Here is an 18,225-nt window from a genome sequence, read left to right on the forward strand (position 1 = left end):
GTTCAAAGAAGGTGGACACAAGCTGGTGTTTCCCACTAATTTCTTTCTCAGGCAAGGAAAATTCTCTATTCACTTAATTAACAGTCCCACGTGATATTAGGAGTCAGGACTTCTCTAAGCCATCTTCCGTTCTTCATTATAGTGCACTTCCAAGAATGATGCAGGAGAAAGCTCAAGAACTCAGAAGTACAGAAGCCTTGCAGTCAGGGCCTGGATTGTAGCTTTTCTATGGATAGATAGGGCCTTGTAAACACACAGCAAAGGGATGGGCCAGGTTTCAGTTATAGCTTGTCTTGGATGCTGGTAGATGATTGTTTGGGCTCAAACACTTTGCTTGGGTATAAAAGCTGGGGCCAAGATGTGTGGCCGTGTAGAAAAAAAAGGGTCAATATATTGCATATAGGTGAAGGCAGTTGTCCCTCTGACAGACTACTTCCTGAACAAACAAATGTCACATGGATCAAGTCCATTCCTGTCTGGCTGTTGGCCAAATCAATTTCAAGTCCCAGACTGCTCCAAGCTTACAGGTACTTTATACACGACCACAAGCTAAGCCAGCAGCTGCTTAGAGGGTGACCACAGAGCAGGATGAGTCAGAGGAATAGCTGTACACAGCCCACAGAACTTAACCTGCTCCAGGTTTCAGATGCCCGTTTTGGAGTGGATCCAGTTTCGATAGTAAGTCACTCGTGTGTATACTCCTGGTTTATTTGGCTTGCCACAATCATCTCCCCAGCTCACTATTCCCACAAGATACCAGATTCCTCTGGAATTCGCATGCACCAGCGGCCCACCAGAGTCACCCTAAGGAGAAAAATGTCAACAGACAGAGAAAAAGTAAACAGCCATGAACTCAAATTCTCAAATTCTTCTGGTACAATTGGTGGGTATTTTTCTGTAGATCTCAGCTATAATTCAAGTTCCACACAGTTTACTGACAAGACAGAGGATCACAGCCTATGTCTAATTCACACCCTCACATCTGCATTCTCTCAATTCTGCTTCGCATATAAACTTCATGCAAACTGAAGTGCAGACTCCAGTGCGTGAGCCTTGAAACTCTTAATTTGTATCTATCAAGATATTGAAACTCATAAACTTAAGTACCAAAGTACATCTTATTTCTAGAAAACATTGCCCAAAGTACGTTTTATTTCTAGTAAACATCACCTTCCACCCCACCTATTTCCTTTTAACTACTACCAATAAAGAGACTTACCTGGCAAGCATCCACCTGCCCATCCAAGTATCCAGCACACAACATTCCAGCTGTTATCGCTCCACCGTACACTTGTCTCCTATTACAAACCTCAGTACTTATAATTCTCACTTCTGCTTGTCGAAGCTGATTAACACTGTAGCCTAGAAGAAGTGGCATTAGAATTTGCAGACAAGGTAAGCAACACAAAGAACTCAGTGATTAGGAGTAGCCAATTTTTCCTGCCATCACAGGCAATTAAGGGAGCTACCCAGAAAATGTCTCAGGAATAGGAAAGTTACTACCCTCCACTGCCAAAGTCCTTCACTTGTTCCCAAACATAACTCCTATCCATCTTTCATCATCACCAGATGCTTTTTAGCCTAATGGACAAATGGATTTTTTCGTACATATTTCAGTGCTGCATTCAACTGTAGGCTACAGGGTAGGCCCTTGCTATCCCTGAAAAGACCCATTTGGGTAACTGCACCATAGCTTTGGGCAATCACTGCACATCCCAGGGGTCTCCCATGAAACACAACCTGTACAGGTCAGTGGCTCTCACAAGCAGATTTATAGTCCTGTGCTCTCTAACCTCAGTGACACACTAATTTGAAAGAAACTCACTCAAATCACTGGATGAGGCCTCACTTATGACCAAAGAGAGAAAAACTGATGAAAATTGTCATGGTGCGTCTGCAAAAAATCTGAATAGCAAAACAACTCACGGTCAGAGCTAAACCCAGAGGGACTGGAGAACCAAATGTGTTCAACCAGTGCTGTGTGTACAGAAACTAAGAAAATCTGCTCTTAAATCCCAGAAGACTAACCTTCAGGATCTTCCCCCCATTTCTGATCCACTGACCAAGCCAGAAAAAAAAGCAGCCAACTAAGTCCAAAGGTACCTCACTGGGACATGCACCTATTAAACACCAAGTCTAAGGAACTCAAAATGAACAAAAAACCCCATAAAACTAACATCAGTCTTCTCACGTACCTGTGTGACAGGGCACAGGGAGGCAAGAGACACTCACCATCATTCTCCAAAGCTCCCCAGCCAGTGACAAAACAGGAAGCGTTGTCTGGGAAAACATGAGATGCTTCAGGAAGGCAGACACTGTGCACCTCACTTGTGAACTCAATAGGAGAGGCAAGTTCCATAACAGCCACGTCATTGTCATGATCAAGGGGAAGGTCACTGTATCTCTCATGAACAATAATTCTCCGGACAAATTTTCTCTGTTTTGGAGGTCTCAGCAGAATTCCAAAGCTGGCAGTCCACCTCCGAGGATCTTTTACTCTGTAAGATGTTTGAGTTTATGTCATAGCCACGCAAAACAACATACCTAAGGGAGCTTAGGTCTCCATTTAAGCATCAAAAAGCAATGTGACCAAGTTTGCCGAAGGGGAAGAGTAAAACTTCATTATCTTTCAGCAGATACAAATATTAGAGGGTCACAAAAGGTTGGAGCACCCAAGAGTCATAAGGCCTGTAGGATCAGAGAGGTGCTGATGACTTACTCTTTAAAGCAGTGGGCTGCAGTCACCAGCCAGGTGTTACTGATGATTGACGCCCCACAGCGATGGGTCCCATCGAGCTGAATGCTCGCCTGCCAGGGCCATTCTCCCTCCCGTGCACCCTGCCCACCAGTTATTCTTTCCACTCCTGTGAAGGATGTAAATGCCTGTCTTCGTATTCCACAGCCTGTCAGAGAAAAGGCAGCTCTGCTTTAGCTGATTGAAGGCCCTCATGGCTGCAGGCACAGGTGTAACAGGGCAGGAGTCTCCATCAAGAGACAGCCTTCACCTAAAGCAGGGAAACCAAGTGCCATGGTCACAAGTGTCTCAGGATACATGCAGGGTAAACAAAGAAGTTTGGGAGAGGAGTCAGTACTTTTCCATTCAGCCAGTTTTCAGACACACAAGCCCATATGAATTCCCATGGGACCTGAAGGCTGTGTATCTGAGAAACTGGAAAAAAACGGATTTTTTCAGGTCACCTACAGATTAGCCTTGGCAGCAGCAACAAAAAAACAGTGTCCTCTTTCCAACAATTTACTCACAACCACTGTGCCAACAATCAGGTATTACCCAGCTGAAAAAGGTTAGATTCAAACCAGTTCATTCTCAGAGGCCCCTTGAAGATGGAAATCTAATATGCAAAGTCTTCAAGAGCATGCAGCGGACTGATGGACTGCCTGGGAGGGTACTTACGCTGTCTCCCAGTTTCCTGAGGAGCTGTGAGACCTCAAGGGGGAGCACAACAGGAGGACAGAGAACTCACCACTCTCCGGGGCAGTGCCACTGCCTTGCTCTGAGTGCAGACAGCTCTCCTCCCTCTCCCACCCTCTGGTCTTTCCTTAAAGTTTAGGTCAAATCTGACAGACATCTACTGCCAAACCTTTCTTCAGGGAGGAAGGGGGCAGGGCAGAGAGAAAATGTTTTTTGAAGGATCCCAGCAAGAATCATGGCCCACAGCTAGAATCATGGCCCGCAGCAAAACTGTAGTCCTTCTGCAAACTTGCTAACAGCAGCTCAATACATGCCCCTACTTCCAACAGCCAACATTAAAGCAAGTGCTTCCCACCACCAAGCCAGAATGCTTGTTTCTAGAAATGTATAGAGCCAGCAAGACTGCAAGGAAATAAGCTGAAGTCTCCCCTGGCTCATGCACTGTCTGCTGTTCTAATATCTGCAACAAATTCTATTTTCAGCTTGTATCATGAAAGTGTAAGGATTTTCTAAGCAAAGAACTTCCAGCACTGTGTCCCTGGACCTTTACTATAAAGCATTTGTACTTACAGTTGTTTAAAAGGTTATCTCCCTTTTCCTTGTTCAACTCTGGAATGAAAAGCAAAGACCACAGTAAGTTTATCTCATATGCTATGTGATCCAGCCCAGACTCTCTCCCCGTACCCAGGAAACAAAAATTAAATGGCTTACATTGCTGCCTGGAGTGACAGCACAAGAAGTAGTAATTTGCTCTGTTGAAGAAGTTTAGTTAAGCCTCTGTTGCTCACTGAAAGGCCACAGGATGCACATTTCTTGCCTTAGCTCAGAGCTAACAAAAACAGCAGATGACTGCAAGTGGGTCCAAGTTACATCTGCATGTACAATGTGCAACAGCAAATGCCTGCAGGCCTTTTTTCAGGTTTAGTGTGGCAAGGTGGTCAGATGACTCTTCACAAGTCCTCAGTGCTGGGATTGTCTGAAGGTAAACTGCAACATTTCTAATTTCTTTCCCACAAAGCCCCTCTGTCAGAGTCTGATAGCAATCCACAACAGATTCATGGGAAAGGATTACTGCCCAGTGATCCTCAGTATCTTGTTATGGACACTTGCTACAGAAATCTGTCAGATTACAAAGGAAATGGCAGAGGACAGAGAAGGGAACCACCTCAGCCCTGCATTTTTAATAGCTTGAGGACTCTGCATTTCAGTGCGCGGTTATAAAGGTTCTTATTCAATTTACTATATGTCTTAAAGTTGTTTGTGAACCCATGGTCACAAAGTTGGACCTTTTTTGATGAATTGAGGGGGACTATCTCAGTCAACACAACCTGGTCACACAGAGAAAACCTCTGATGCATGGAGAAGAGCTCACAATCATAAATCAATGTCAATATGTTTTAGTTCTTTCCATGTTCCGTCTTCCAACTTCCCATGCTGTCAGCCTCACAGACAATTTTGAGAGGGCAAAAAAAGAAAACAAGAATAGTCCACATTTGCATACTAAGGTGAAACTCATTACGCTGAGAACAAAGTGTGAGGAGCAAATTCCAAGCTGAAAACACAAACCCAAGGCACTTGCCTGTGAGTCTAATGGTAGACTGGTCAACATTCAGGAAGGTCGAGGTTGCTTTCAGCCTTCTGAGTAACACACGGTTGACTTGACCCCAGGTCGTTGCTTCACTGTCAGCAGAGGGAAATTTAAATACCAGAACAACAGATGCAAGCACTCCAAGAGGATCTGGGCTACAAACCAACAAAAACAAATGGTGTCGTTCTCTTTGCCTACTAAGGCTCCTGGTTCTGCATTGTACTGCCTGCCTTCTTTATGTGAGAACAGGTCTGGTCTGCACAGATGTCCAGAACAAATCGTGTGTCTGTGCTCAAGTAAAGGAAGATGATGACATGTCAGCAGGGAGCAAAAGCTTCTTGCTATGACAGGGATCAGAGGGAATTTTCTGGGAACAATTAGGGAAAGGGTAATCAATCTGCAGAAGTATAAAGTCAAACTTCTCTTCCTTGCTGACCTCTAAGGGTAACTGAGTCCTCAGTGTTGTGAGCACTAGAGGACAGCAACAACCAAACAAAGGCTTAGTCACTCTGATGGTGTAACCCAAGCCACGAGGAATGCTCCATGTGGTCAACAGGTAGGAAAAAAAGGTATTAGCACATCCCTGCTTATTCCTGGCCTTCACATCCCTTACCTTAGACTGACCACGTGGTTCTTGATATATCTTTTACTTAGAAAGGACCCCCTGAATACTTCAGATATCTGTTAAAAGAAAAGAGTGTGTTAAAATACACCTGAAATAGGTACATGCTTTTTGAATATAATGGTCTCATGAGCCTCTGAAACACATGAAAATGCTTGCAGATCTCCACCTCCACACCAAAGCTACCACTAAATTTCCATCAGAGAATGCAGATCCAAAACAAACACTGAGCTGGCTGATTTCACTATCCATTCTGCTCTGTGCTTGCCAGTTCCACCACAGGGCTTCTGGAGCAGACAGCACCTGTGCTTACCATCTGCATGTGCAAAGTCAGCTATGCATCTTTAACCCACAACAGCAAGGTGTGTAAGGTAAGGCCAGCCATGTAGGGATGAGGCACAATCACCTCTGACTCTATTTCCAATTACACATTTGCAGAACTCTTCAGCATAGGTCAGGTGTAAGCAGAAAAGCTTTTATCTTACCATGGTTTCAATATCTTCACTTAGGTTCCTGAACTCCTCTGTAGTTTGCCTTTCATACTGAGGACTATAGTCGACATTGGTGATTAGGAAAGATGCATTGTAATATCTGTCTTGATCTACAGAGGAGAAAAAGAAGGAAAGGTAGCTGATCATCTTTAGTGCTATTCAAAGATGCACAATATCTCACAGAACATGGCACAAGCAAGGGTCCCTGGCCATGATCCTGTCAACTGTGAAATTACAGCTTTAGCAGCACTTGGTAAAAGGGGGTTCTGGACCATCCTGTTGCCCCATGGACCATCTAGGGGCTCATTTCTTATTTGAGGACCATCCCAAGGAGCTCCAAATTACACCCACTACAACATTGCCCTGGGGTCCATCTTCTTGTTGGCCTGAGATGAGCACAGCACAAGAGAAAGGAGCCCTTCCAACTCAGCCACATCCACTCCTCCCCAGCTGCACTCTGTGACATTCCTGCCCCTCTGAGAGGCATGTGGGACAGAGCTGTTTGCATCTGTTCAGTGGTTGACTTAATTTTAAAATCTGTTTTCTGGAGTGTATGGCAGAGAGGGGCCCTGCAACACAGAGCTGGCAAAAAGCAATGCTGAGCTGTAGCTCTGCCACTGCTCCTTCTGGTGACCTAGTGCAAGCCACAGCCTCAGTGACTCTCAGTGAGCTGAGATGGCCACATGATTCATTCCATTCCAGCAGGAAAGCATTTCAAAAAACTCACACAGCTATCTCAGAGACTGGGAATGGAATGACTCAACTTCATTCATGAGGCAAGTGACTGGGAATGGAATTAATTGTCTTCAAGTCATAAGCCAAGATGGTTGGACTTGGTGATCTTAAAAATCTTTTCCAACTTTATTGATTCTATGATCTGCTACTGAAACTGGGCTCTTGGCAGCCAGAACTGAGTTCTGAGCTCTGAAAAGCCTAAAGCTCTGCCCTGTCTTTTTCTGGAATATTCTCAACTAGAGGGGCCAAGTTGAGTTTCTGCAAAAAACCCATTCAAGACTAAGCTTACTATGCATCTTAAGTACTAGACACACCTCTGGCTTATACAAAAGACTTATCCTTTTACCAGTGGAAATACCAGGGCAAGAAACAAAAGGAGGGTTAAAACTGAACTCCCTGCTTCAAGTAAAGCATATTTCAAGCATTCTTACAGGTTTTCAGATCAATCTAGCTCTCAAATAGCATTTTGAAAGTTCTCATGCGAGTTTTATACCAGGGGAAAATTGCATGCCTAAATCATCAGGCAGGACCACAGTAGCAAGTGAAACACAACAGATTCCTGAAAGCTTGTAACAACAGAATAGTGGGGCACTTACCATGGCACAGAAGAAATGCAATCAAGCCAATGATGAGGGCTAAGCCTACTATCACTGACACAACAATGACTGCGATCTTCCACGGCTCTAAGCGCCTTACTCCTCTGTCCATCTGGGATCTCTGCCTGCATTGAAGAAAACAACATGGAGAAAGACAATAATTCATCCAGAGTCTAATCACATCTGGCACACCTTAGCTCAGCTGAAAAACCCCACAGAATGAGGTAGGTTGGGAAGGACCTCTAGACTCTGAGGGCCTGACTGTTTAAACTAAACCCCATTAAAGTAGTTGCTCCAGACCTTGTCCAGTCAAGTTTTTAGTATCTCCAAGGAGAAAGATAACTCAGTCTCTCAAGATCTCTGGTCCAGTCACTGCCCATCCTCATGGCAAAAGCTTTTCCTTTATATTTAGTCAGAGTTTCCAGTGTTCTAACTTGCCTCTGTTGCCTCACATACGCACAGAGAAAAAGTTGTGCAGGAAATGCTAGTAGAAACAATTTCACTTCAAGAAATACTACACAGATTTCAGGTGCGGCCAACTGCCCACACAGGTACTCAAACTGAACATAAATGTAATAATTGATGACTGATGAAATAACCTCTGCCCCAAGAATACTCTAGGCAACCAGAGATGCCACATAATACATGGCTTTGGTTATATTTAGTTGGGGTGAGTAGTAACATTTGTTGAGTCCCTACAGGGTTTGGGGCTTACTGCTCCAAAGCCACACATATGTTGAAAGCGACCACATCCTGTCTCCTGCCAGACAATCTATAGAGAAAGAAAGAGGCACTTGTGTGTAAAAGTGACATGGCAACAATATCCAGTAGTAACTCTCTGAAAGCCAAGAGCAGACCTGTAAAATGGTTGAGACCTTGACTCACACATGGACAGAGGCACAGAAGACTTTTTCCTCCACTTATATCCTCCAGTGCAGCATTAAGCGACAGAACATTAGGAAAAATGTGTTTTTGTGCATGCCCTCAGTAGCTTTATTGTAGGATGATGCAAAACCTTACGCACAATTATTAAAGATCCCAAATAGTTCCACAGCACCCCATGTGGTAATCTTCATGCTGAGTCTCGGCAACATGGTCTGCATTAGTACATGGTATCAGAAAAACACCTGAGATAATCTCTCAGATATCCTGGAGAGACAAATGGCAGCAGCCAGCCCTCAGGAGGAGGACTGGCTGGCTACTCACCATGCTGCTTTACACCCCCTGATCCATGCTGGTATTGCTGTGAACCAGACATACTAAACGCTGTTTTCCCCTTTTCAGGCCTATGGCACAGCCATCTCTGAGCAAAATCTGAGAAGATGAGGGCAGGAAGAGGAAGAAAGGCAGAGAAAATAAGTGTTTGCAGGTTTTCTGAATACAGAGTGGAAAGGAAGAAATCACAGTGAAAGCAGAGCATGTTAACAGCAGGGGCTCCATCTCAGGAAATGAGCTGAGTGGGCAGATGAGGAGTAAAGGTGCACAAATCCAAGACAGCAAAAGGCAGTGAAGTGGTGAGAGAGGGGGATGGTGTTATATCCTCTGTTCTGATGGGAAGAAAACCAAGTAAAGCCACAAGCAAGAAATGGCAAGAAAAACAGACAGGAAAAAAAAATCATCCCCCCCCCCACCAAAAAAAAACCAACAACCAGATAGCGCTGCAGAGGAAGGAGATGAGAGATCTGCAGGCAGCAAGGGTGTATTCAGCAAGGGACAGGGAAGCTGGAAGAAACTTAAAGTTTAATCTCCTCATATAAAATCTTGGTTTTGGCTAGTGAGAGTGCTAGCCAAATGGGGAAATTTTTTACCCATTCAAACAGGTGGCATACTGGAAAGAAAATGTTAAAATAAAGGAGCTTCCGCCAGCATCACAACTGCAGGTAGTAGTCACAAGCAGCAGCTTAGTGTTACCAAAATATACAGGACAGGTGACCAAGATCAAGTCCTCTGCTACAGACTCACATGCTATGGAGAAAGCCAGTACCTCTCCTTCTGTTGCTCCTGCTTTACTGGGGCAAGTTCTGCTCTCGCAATGCACAGCCCAAGTTTTCACCCACCAGACTGGCTCAGTTTCCTGATGTCAAGGCTGTAGGGCAGTTGATAGGAGTCTGAAAACCTAGGCTGGCCAAGAATACTCCTTTGCAAACTGCAAGTTGCAATAAGCACATAAATAACACCCACCAGAACTCAGCTGGATCTAGACCTGTATACGCTGTCCATCAGTTCTGAGAGTCCAGCAGAAAAAGAGATTCCAATAAAAACCTAAAACCAGCGGAACTGTTCCGCCTCGGTTTTTTCAATATGCTGCAGCCTTCCATGGAACACTCCCATACCCATCTCACAGCATTTCCCAGTCCCAGGGAATTGCAACATACCTCATGGGCAGTCAATTAATACCCTTGAGAGCAAGCCTCTTGGCTAATCAGAACAGCCCACTATGGCAACATGCCTCTGCCCCTCATCAGGAGCGACATCTCATGCTTGGAAGAGGAAGCTTTTGCATTTCACTTGGCTCTCCTCACTGGAGAGCTTTTGTTTCCAGCCTGAGCCTCTCCCATCCATTACAATCAGACTGGTTCCCTGTCCTGCAGCTGTCCCCACTCCAAGGGCTTCCCCCTGAATGGCGATTGGAGCACCATCCCTCCACTGCTCTTGGCACATAGAGCACACAGCACAGCCCTGGCAATGTATGGCTGACTCTGCAGATATTGAGGCAACTGTGCTCTTGGATCGTAACCACTGCATTTTGTGAACTGTATCCAGACAGATTTCCTCAAAACGTGGCTTTATGCCAAAGCTACAAAGCTTAAGATTAAAAAAACTGAGCATCTCCTTGCCTGTGAGAAACATGCTCTCACAGGCAGCACGGTCCTTCCAGCCATCTGTCTCTGTTTCCTTTTTGTGCAAATACCAGCTACAGGCACAAATAATGGCAGCACAGACCCCTTTCTCCTCCAATATTTCAGAACCACTTGTTCTCCACAAGTCACACAGACTTGCAAAGGGAAACAGACACCTTAGGAAGTGCTGTAGTGCTGAGGGAAATGTAAACATGGGAGATAAGGAATAAAATCCTACGCCACTTCCGATACTGATTTCACTTAACTTTTTTTTTTTAAGAAAAAGCTTTAAAGCATTCATATAATAGAATCATAGAATGGTTTGTGTTGGAATGGACTCTTAAAAATCATCTAGTTCCAAAACCCTTGCCAAGGGCAGGAGCACTTTGCATACAAGGTTGCTCAGAGCCCCACCCAGTGTGGCCATGAACACTTCCAGCCAGGGATGGGGCATCCACAGCTTTTCTGGAAAAACTGTTCGAGTGCCTCACCACCTTCACAGTGAAGAATCTCTTCACAGTATCTCCCATGAGTCTCCTCTTCTCCAGGCTGAACAGCCACAATTCTCTCAAGTCTGTCTTCAGAGGAAAGCTGTTCCAGCCCTCTGATGATCTTCACAACCCTTCTCTGGCCTTGCTCCAAAAGGCCTGTGTCCTTCCTATGTTCAGCTTATCCAGAGCTGGATGAGTACTCCAGTGCTCTGCAAGAGCAGAGTAGAATGACCTCCCTCAAACTGCTGGCCACAGTTCTTTTGATGCAGCCCAGCTCACAGTTGGCTTTCTGAGCTGTGAGTCCACATTGCTGGGTCCTGTTGAGCTTTTCATCCGCCAATACCCACGAGGCGTCAACCAATATCCACATACAGGTAATTAATTTGTGTATAGGATATACAAATTTAAGTAGAAATATCTCTTCAAAACCAAAACAGTTTCCTCCCTTTAGCAGGATGGTTTTGACTTCCGTCTTGCTAAGTGACAGAATAGAATAAAAACCAACAAACTTTTGCAATGGAAGCATCAAGACTCATCGACTCCCACAGTGTACAGTTACCAATATCCTCAACTGTAATGTCTGTGTGTGGGACCCAGCTCAGCAGCCCCCATGTTTTGCTGTTTGGGTTTTTTTCTATTTTATCTTACTAGGCATGCCTAGCTTTGCTGAGACAGAGGCTAGGATGGTTACTGAGAGACAGTTCAGGTTATATCCACTCAATGCTTTCATTATGCATACACATTACACCTCCAACCAGCTCTTCACTCCCCTAGCCTTTTTTGCTGTGGTGCCACAGAGAGCAGGACTACCAGAATAACCACCTTGACAGGGATTCCTGTGCTTGGGATATCCTGCTCCATAGTTATGTAATTTAGTGGCAGGTAGATCCCCCTGTTTAGGAATTAGACATGGTCTTCTCCACACTCTAGTAACCAAGCAAAAAATTCTGCTCCACCCAGCAACACTCAATGGCCAGAGAAACACTGATCCTCTGCAGTGCTAATGAAAGCCTTCCACCATGGATACATGCTTTCTTTCTTCCTGTAGCAAAGAGACATTGCTTAACAGACAGGCGTTCTCCTCAGAAGACCCCAAATACCACAGCTGTCTGTGTGATGCCTTCTAGAGTCTGGTGTTTCACACGGTCTCACGTTTCTTGTTTCCTTATATCACAGGCTTTGACTTTTTTACTGCCCAAACTCCACTAAGCTGCAAATCAACTCTTAGCAGGGCAGATGGGAATTCAGCATTCACCCTCTAGCATGAATGAGATAACTCAAATTCCACAGGAGCAAACCCTAACAAGAGATCAGATCCAGACACCACTGGGAGAACTCAAAGGCCAAGTCCTCTCTGCTCTTAAAACCACCCCTTGTGATCTATATTTGACAGCTTTCAGTCTGCAGTGAATTAGTGTAAAGTTTCAAGCCCAAGATCCTTTAGTTCAGTACAGACCTGCTTATCTTGGCAATACTATCATGAACATTAAACCTCCTCCAGCAATCCGTGTTCTCATTTAAAATATGCGTCATTCCCAAGATAATCCATGAAGACAGCAGCATCTCTGCAGTTCATATCACAGCTAATTCAGGTTGGGAAGAGCAAATTATTAAATCTCCTAGCTTACACACCTTGGCTCTGAGACAAAGACTGTGATCACTAAAAAGTTATTCTGTACTGAAAAAAAAATCCAAATGAATTATTTTGAAAATAGATATATTTTAATATAATTAAGTATTTCAAATGCACTAAAGTTGTGTTTAGAAAGAGATATATTAAATCAAACCTCAATACAAGATGTTTTAATAAGTGAAATACAGCAAGAAATAAAAGCAACATTAACATAGTTATTGACATATTATGAAGAAGAGTTATACTGAAATTTTACAGAGCTAAAACTGGTCTTCCTTGTGAAACCAGTAAGAAAGCACATAGGATTTCAGGTTGGACTTCTAATCATTCCCAAATGAATTCTTTACCTTTGAATTTGGAACATTTACCCAAAAGTGAAAGACAAGCACAATACACAAGTGACAAGCTGGTTTTTCTCTAAACCCATACCAAACTTCCTAAAAGGTTACTATATTCATTCACAATGCAAGTAAAGCAAGTTCAGCTCCCACCTCTGCCTGACAGGGTTTGATTCACTATATTGAGATTATTCATCTCTTCTGGTTGAGTTACTGTATGTTATCAAAAGCTTCAGCAAGAGCAATACCAGCAAACTGATCAGACAAGAAAAGGAAGTGTAATTTTATCATGTCACCTAGTCACCGAATTTCTGGATAAGCAGGGAACAGCTACCCCATTCTGCTTTACAGATCTGCTCTTGATATTTTTTGACTTCTTAAGCTAAGACCTTATAGCATCCCAAACTAGATTTGCTCTTAGATTAATCCAAACCATGTTTTCTTGTACCAGCTCTTTACCAAAAGTGTTTTGCCACGTTCCACAGCGAAGAAAACATGCAACCTCTTCTACGTGATCTGCTGCTGTCTTCCTATAATACTTTTTTTGTTTGGTTGGTTTTTTTTATACCCCTGCCAACAGATAATCCGGTATTCTCAGAAGATCTAGCGGCAGAGTTTGGGTGGCACATCTGATGGGGAGGGTCTCTCCACATTTATAGTCATGACCAGCTTTCCCAGTTGATGGATTCAGGTACGTGCCTACAATCATTCTTCCTAGAAATAGGACCTTTCACAAGACAACTGAACAGACTAATCTGCTGGCCTGGTGAATGTGATTTAAAAATCCAGACTGGGTCCCTGGAGCTATCTACCTTGGCAGGGTGGTTGGGAAGGGCAGCAAATGGGATACATCTGGCTTACTCCAGGAGGCCTATAGAAAAAGCACAGGGCCACAAAGTAAGGCTTGCTAATTTCACTCCCACCTTTACCACAAACAACCACGCCAACCTAGCACTTCTCCTGTGCTCTTGTGGCATACTCGGGACACGCACTTCTAAAAGAATGGGACAACAACCTCAGCTGCTTTGAGAACTGAAGCAGAAGAAGATGGTGCCTGCCTAAGTACTGCCAGACCCTTGTTTGGATGAGGTCAGTTACCTGCCAGCCTCAATTACTCAGTGTTTGATATCTCCTAAAGCATTCTGATACAATGAAAGACTTCCAAAGATTTAAGGTATCTGCTGAGGGAAATGAAGTGTGCGTTTTTCTATGCGTCATACTAAATCAGCTTGATCTCCCACACCCTCGAACAGCCCACAAAAACAGTAGGTGCTGCATGCCACCCCTCTGCAGTCAGATAAAGCATCAGTAATGTATTTGCCACTTACTAATTGAGCTCCTCCCCTTAACCATCCAATTTTACCAAGGTCTTGCTGCTTCCCCAGAGCACACTTCAGCTGGGTAAAGACAACCACTCCAAACAGAGCTCTTGTCATTTGCTTCAAGATTCAAGGGCAGCATTCAGTCTTTGGGATGTCTTAACTCAGAGCTTCCCAACAACTATATCCATGATGCCAAAATGCTTCTCATACAGGCTTCCCTGGTTAACCAATCACCTCTGCAATCAGCACAAGAGGTTTGCTGTTCCTTACTCTCTCATCCATTTTGGACATGACTGTTTGGAAGTTTTGAGCTCTTTGTTCGTTGGGATAGAGGTAGCCTCCCATACCACTACAACAGTCTGTGGCATGTAACTGTAATGCTGAAGACTGAGATGTCCTTTATCACTTATTTGTCTTTCTATGGCTGACTGCCACAGCTAGCTCTTGAGACTCTCATGCTCTGAAACGAGTTTTAGCAGACGTAGGAGGACTACTCACTACGTAAAGACTTACAATTTGCATGAACACTGAGAGGCCATCTCAGGGTAAAGAAAATGTTGAGCACATGGCCACTGACTGCAGTCAGTTTAGGATAAATTTCTGTAACTTTAACATCATCTTTACCTCTCAGATTTCCCCTTCCAGCAGTGTTGGTCATAGACAAATATATTCCTCTGTTAGTTTGGCAATTACAGATGATAGCAGTAGATCTCTGCTTTCCAGCCCTCAAAAATAGCACTGCCTGTCTCCTTTTGTCCTTCTTTGATTTCTTGAAATCTACTCCAAAGGCAAAATACCACACAAGCAGTTACAGTCTCTGTGAGTTTTCAGTTTGATTTTCGTTCCAACGCAGGGCAGGCGAAAGGGTCAGGTGCCAGATTTGGTGTGTTTCCAAGCTGATCCCGCACAGATTAACACTTCACTGGCTGCATACAAAGTCCATTAAAATAATCAAAAGCACAAGAAGCTACTTTTACCAACTGTACTCCGCTTGTCCTTTCATCCAGCGGTTGTGCCTAGAACACATTCTAACTGCGCTACAAACGGTAGGTCAGTCAGCACAGCGTGAGATGACTCTCACCTGCCCTCCACACAGGCCACCTTGATTTGCCATACTGTGCTGTAGATGAGCTGAAGAATTCTCAGAAAACATGCATTTTGGGTGAGGAGAAAGGTAGAAATATCAGAAGGATTACTGATGCATGAAAGGCAGATCAAAACAGAAGCAAGCTCAGAACTAGTGCCATTCTCCCCACACCCTCGGTCGAAGCTCAAACTGCCCTATAAATCCACACATGATGTAGCCATGCTGCCCAAAATACCAAGAAGCAAGCCAGAAGCTCATGACACTCACCTCTGTGTACCACTGAGAGGTCAGCAAGAAGCTTTTCTCTCTGGGAGATCCACTGTGCCGAGCACCACAACACACTGTGCAGCATCTCAGCATAGACTTGAGGCTTTATCTCCTGAATTAAGAAAGAAAGGAGTCATAGGCAAGTCAGAACAAACAAGTCCAGCAAGTCTCAGTGACAGAGGCTTACCCAGTAGCATGATTCCTCCCCTAAAACAATAACAATACACTTCTTTCATCACACCTTTCATCCAGGAATCCCGAAGCCTTTTCAGAGCATTAGCTACACCCTGCAACACCCCAAATCAGAAGAGCCATGAAAATTTTGCAAGGATGCAGAGTTTATTTCCTTCTTTGGTATAATTAAGAACAAATCAGAAACTGTGGGAAGGATCAATGCAGAAAATTTGCATGTTCAAGAGACAATGTTGAGCCCTAGGCCAGGTATGGAGCTGACAATCTGATGGAGAATCAAAGGTATGTGCCTCTTAACTCCCTTGAACTTCCCTGAAATTGGTCATTTGACCAGAAAAGAATCAGCCTTCATAACAACACCTAAATTCAATTTTTTCATTCTTCTTTAATTCCTTAGATGATAATTTTAATTGTGATCACCTAGTTACACATACATTTCTGTCCTGAAAAAATTCTGCTGTGTCATAAACATTGGGGATATAAATATTTTCAGGTTGTAAATAAGAACTTCTACTTGTGCTAATGACAGCAAGTTAGCTGGCAAACAATCATCACAAGCTCAAACTCTAACCTAAAGCAGCATTTCTGAAGCTTCAGAAATGCTTTAAGTTTTAAAGTTTTAAGAAGGTTTAAGTTTTCTCAGTACTACTAAACTTACTAGAAGATGTATGTGACCATATAGTCTGACACACAGATTTGCTTCAGAAGGACAGTAAAGAAGACAGACCTCACAATGATACAAGTGGCACACATTTTCTTTGCTCTCCTGCAATAAACTTTCTAACCTCTAGGGACTCTTTTCCTCCACCTCAATGACCTCCATTTGACCCCTCTGCAGCTCAGGGATCACCAGCTTAGTAACACGCTGATGCAAATACACCTTACCTGACTGGAGCTCTTCCTTCCACCTTACATCAAGTCCATAGCCAAGTAACAGGAAGACTGCCTTCTGGAAAATGCCAGCTTCCTCTGAGTGAAGCATAAGCTGAAGATAAGCCTCAGCTTCTCGTAATTTGGATTCAATGTCTCAGCATAATTTGTTACAAAACATGACGAATACAGCTGTTAATGACACACATAATGTAATTACTTCTCAATTCTTTAACTGGAAGCTGCATTGCCGTCCCATATAGGAACACCTGAGTCAGTCCAGATGTGCAAGCAAAATGCAGTCAGAAGCCTAGCTAGAGGGTGACAATTTCCAGGGTAAAGTATCAAGTGTCACATGATTACCTGATCTGCACATGGGTGATGCAAAGACATTAATTCCAGGCACCCCATGATCCTCAGACATAGAGCTTTGCCTTGTGACTTGATTGTGCCATAGGTGGGAGAATGTACAATGCAGAGCCCTCATGGCAATCCTTGTATAGTCTCACCTGCAGGAAAAAAAACCAAAAAAACTATTGCTGCTTAAAGGAAGAAGTTAAACTGAGGATGCTTTTTTAGGGCACTGAAAAGCTCCTCCAGGCCTGATTTCATGGCAGGAATACACTAAACTGCTAAATAATGTGATAATGCTGGTCAATAGTCCCCTCTCTGTACAAGGTCTGAGTTTCTTCTTTTACTGGCAATAACCCCCTGCAGCAAAAAACTCACATGAGAAAAAGGGACAGGCAATAGCCACAAGTGGTTCCATTGCCAGGTACCAAACAGGTTTGGCTCCTGATTCCAGAGACCATCTTCTTATGTACCTTTTTGTGCTACACTGCAACACTTAAAAAAAAAAAAAGCCTGGAAAAATTAGGAAATGCTGGGAGTGAGGCAGGGGTTGTAGCCCACCCCTGGTACCACATAAAAGAAAGGAGAAAGATCCTGGAGGTTGAACATAAAATGCCATAGATCAAGACCCCCACCAGAATCCAGCTGGCAAGGAGGCAAATTTTCAATGACTGGCTCTAGCAATGGAGTAAGGAAGTGAGGCTCAGGTTCACCAGAGACTTGGGAGCTTCCAGAGTGGATTAAACCCAGCAAAGGATGAACAAATTTCTGCTTAAAGTGAGAGGGAAACAGGATCTGCGCTTCACATCAGGAAGACGATAGAGAAGCTTCAAATGGACAAGCAGAAAGCAGACTGGCGCCTACAGGTAACAATGTATCCTGTCCTAAATTTGTGGTAGACACTGCAACCTCAAGTAAAGAATGAGACAGAAGTTACACGAAAGTAATATAGCAAAAAAAAGTTTTTAAAAGTCTGAAATGAACAGGGTACAGGGACAGAGAGCCAAAACCATGGTTTCCATGTTCCACAAGATTCTCCAAGATATTGATGGCAGACACAGAATGCTTGCCCTCAAAAAGGACTTAGACACTGCATGTATAAAGGAAACATGGTGGCAGAAAGGCCATGGAATGTGGGAATCCCAGGAACTATCATTCCAATTATTTTAATTACTCTAAAGTAAAATATGAAACCTTTTACAATGATCACTTAGATAAAACTGGATTTCTGGAGGTTGTAAATAACTGTTTCAGTAGGCAGCTAGGGAATCCACAAAATTGGAAGCAACTCTTGATTTAGTCCTGACCAGTTTAAACAATTGGTTTATCATCTTTCTGTCTGAACTATATCAGCATCAGATCCAGCATTTCT

The 18,225-nt window shown here is 43.7% G+C and overlaps 1 protein-coding gene across 1 annotated transcript; it reads right to left on the bottom strand.

Moving 5' to 3' along the window:
* Positions 1-642: 642 nt before the first annotated feature.
* On the bottom strand, positions 643-15,533 carry LOC311153055 (transmembrane protease serine 11E-like; the record flags this gene model as incomplete). The annotated part of the gene is made up of 10 exons (XM_084204606.1): positions 643-804; positions 1,220-1,362; positions 2,233-2,498; positions 2,720-2,903; positions 4,001-4,039; positions 5,010-5,173; positions 5,632-5,699; positions 6,126-6,241; positions 7,463-7,583; positions 15,441-15,533. 10 exons carry the CDS (start codon positions 15,531-15,533, stop codon positions 643-645), a joined length of 1,356 nt encoding a protein of 451 aa, XP_084060732.1.
* Positions 15,534-18,225: the final 2,692 nt, after the last annotated feature.

The sequence above is a fragment of the Fringilla coelebs genome (genome assembly GCF_963513975.1).
Source record: "Fringilla coelebs genome assembly, chromosome: 4".
Classification (NCBI taxonomy): domain Eukaryota; kingdom Metazoa; phylum Chordata; class Aves; order Passeriformes; family Fringillidae; genus Fringilla; species Fringilla coelebs.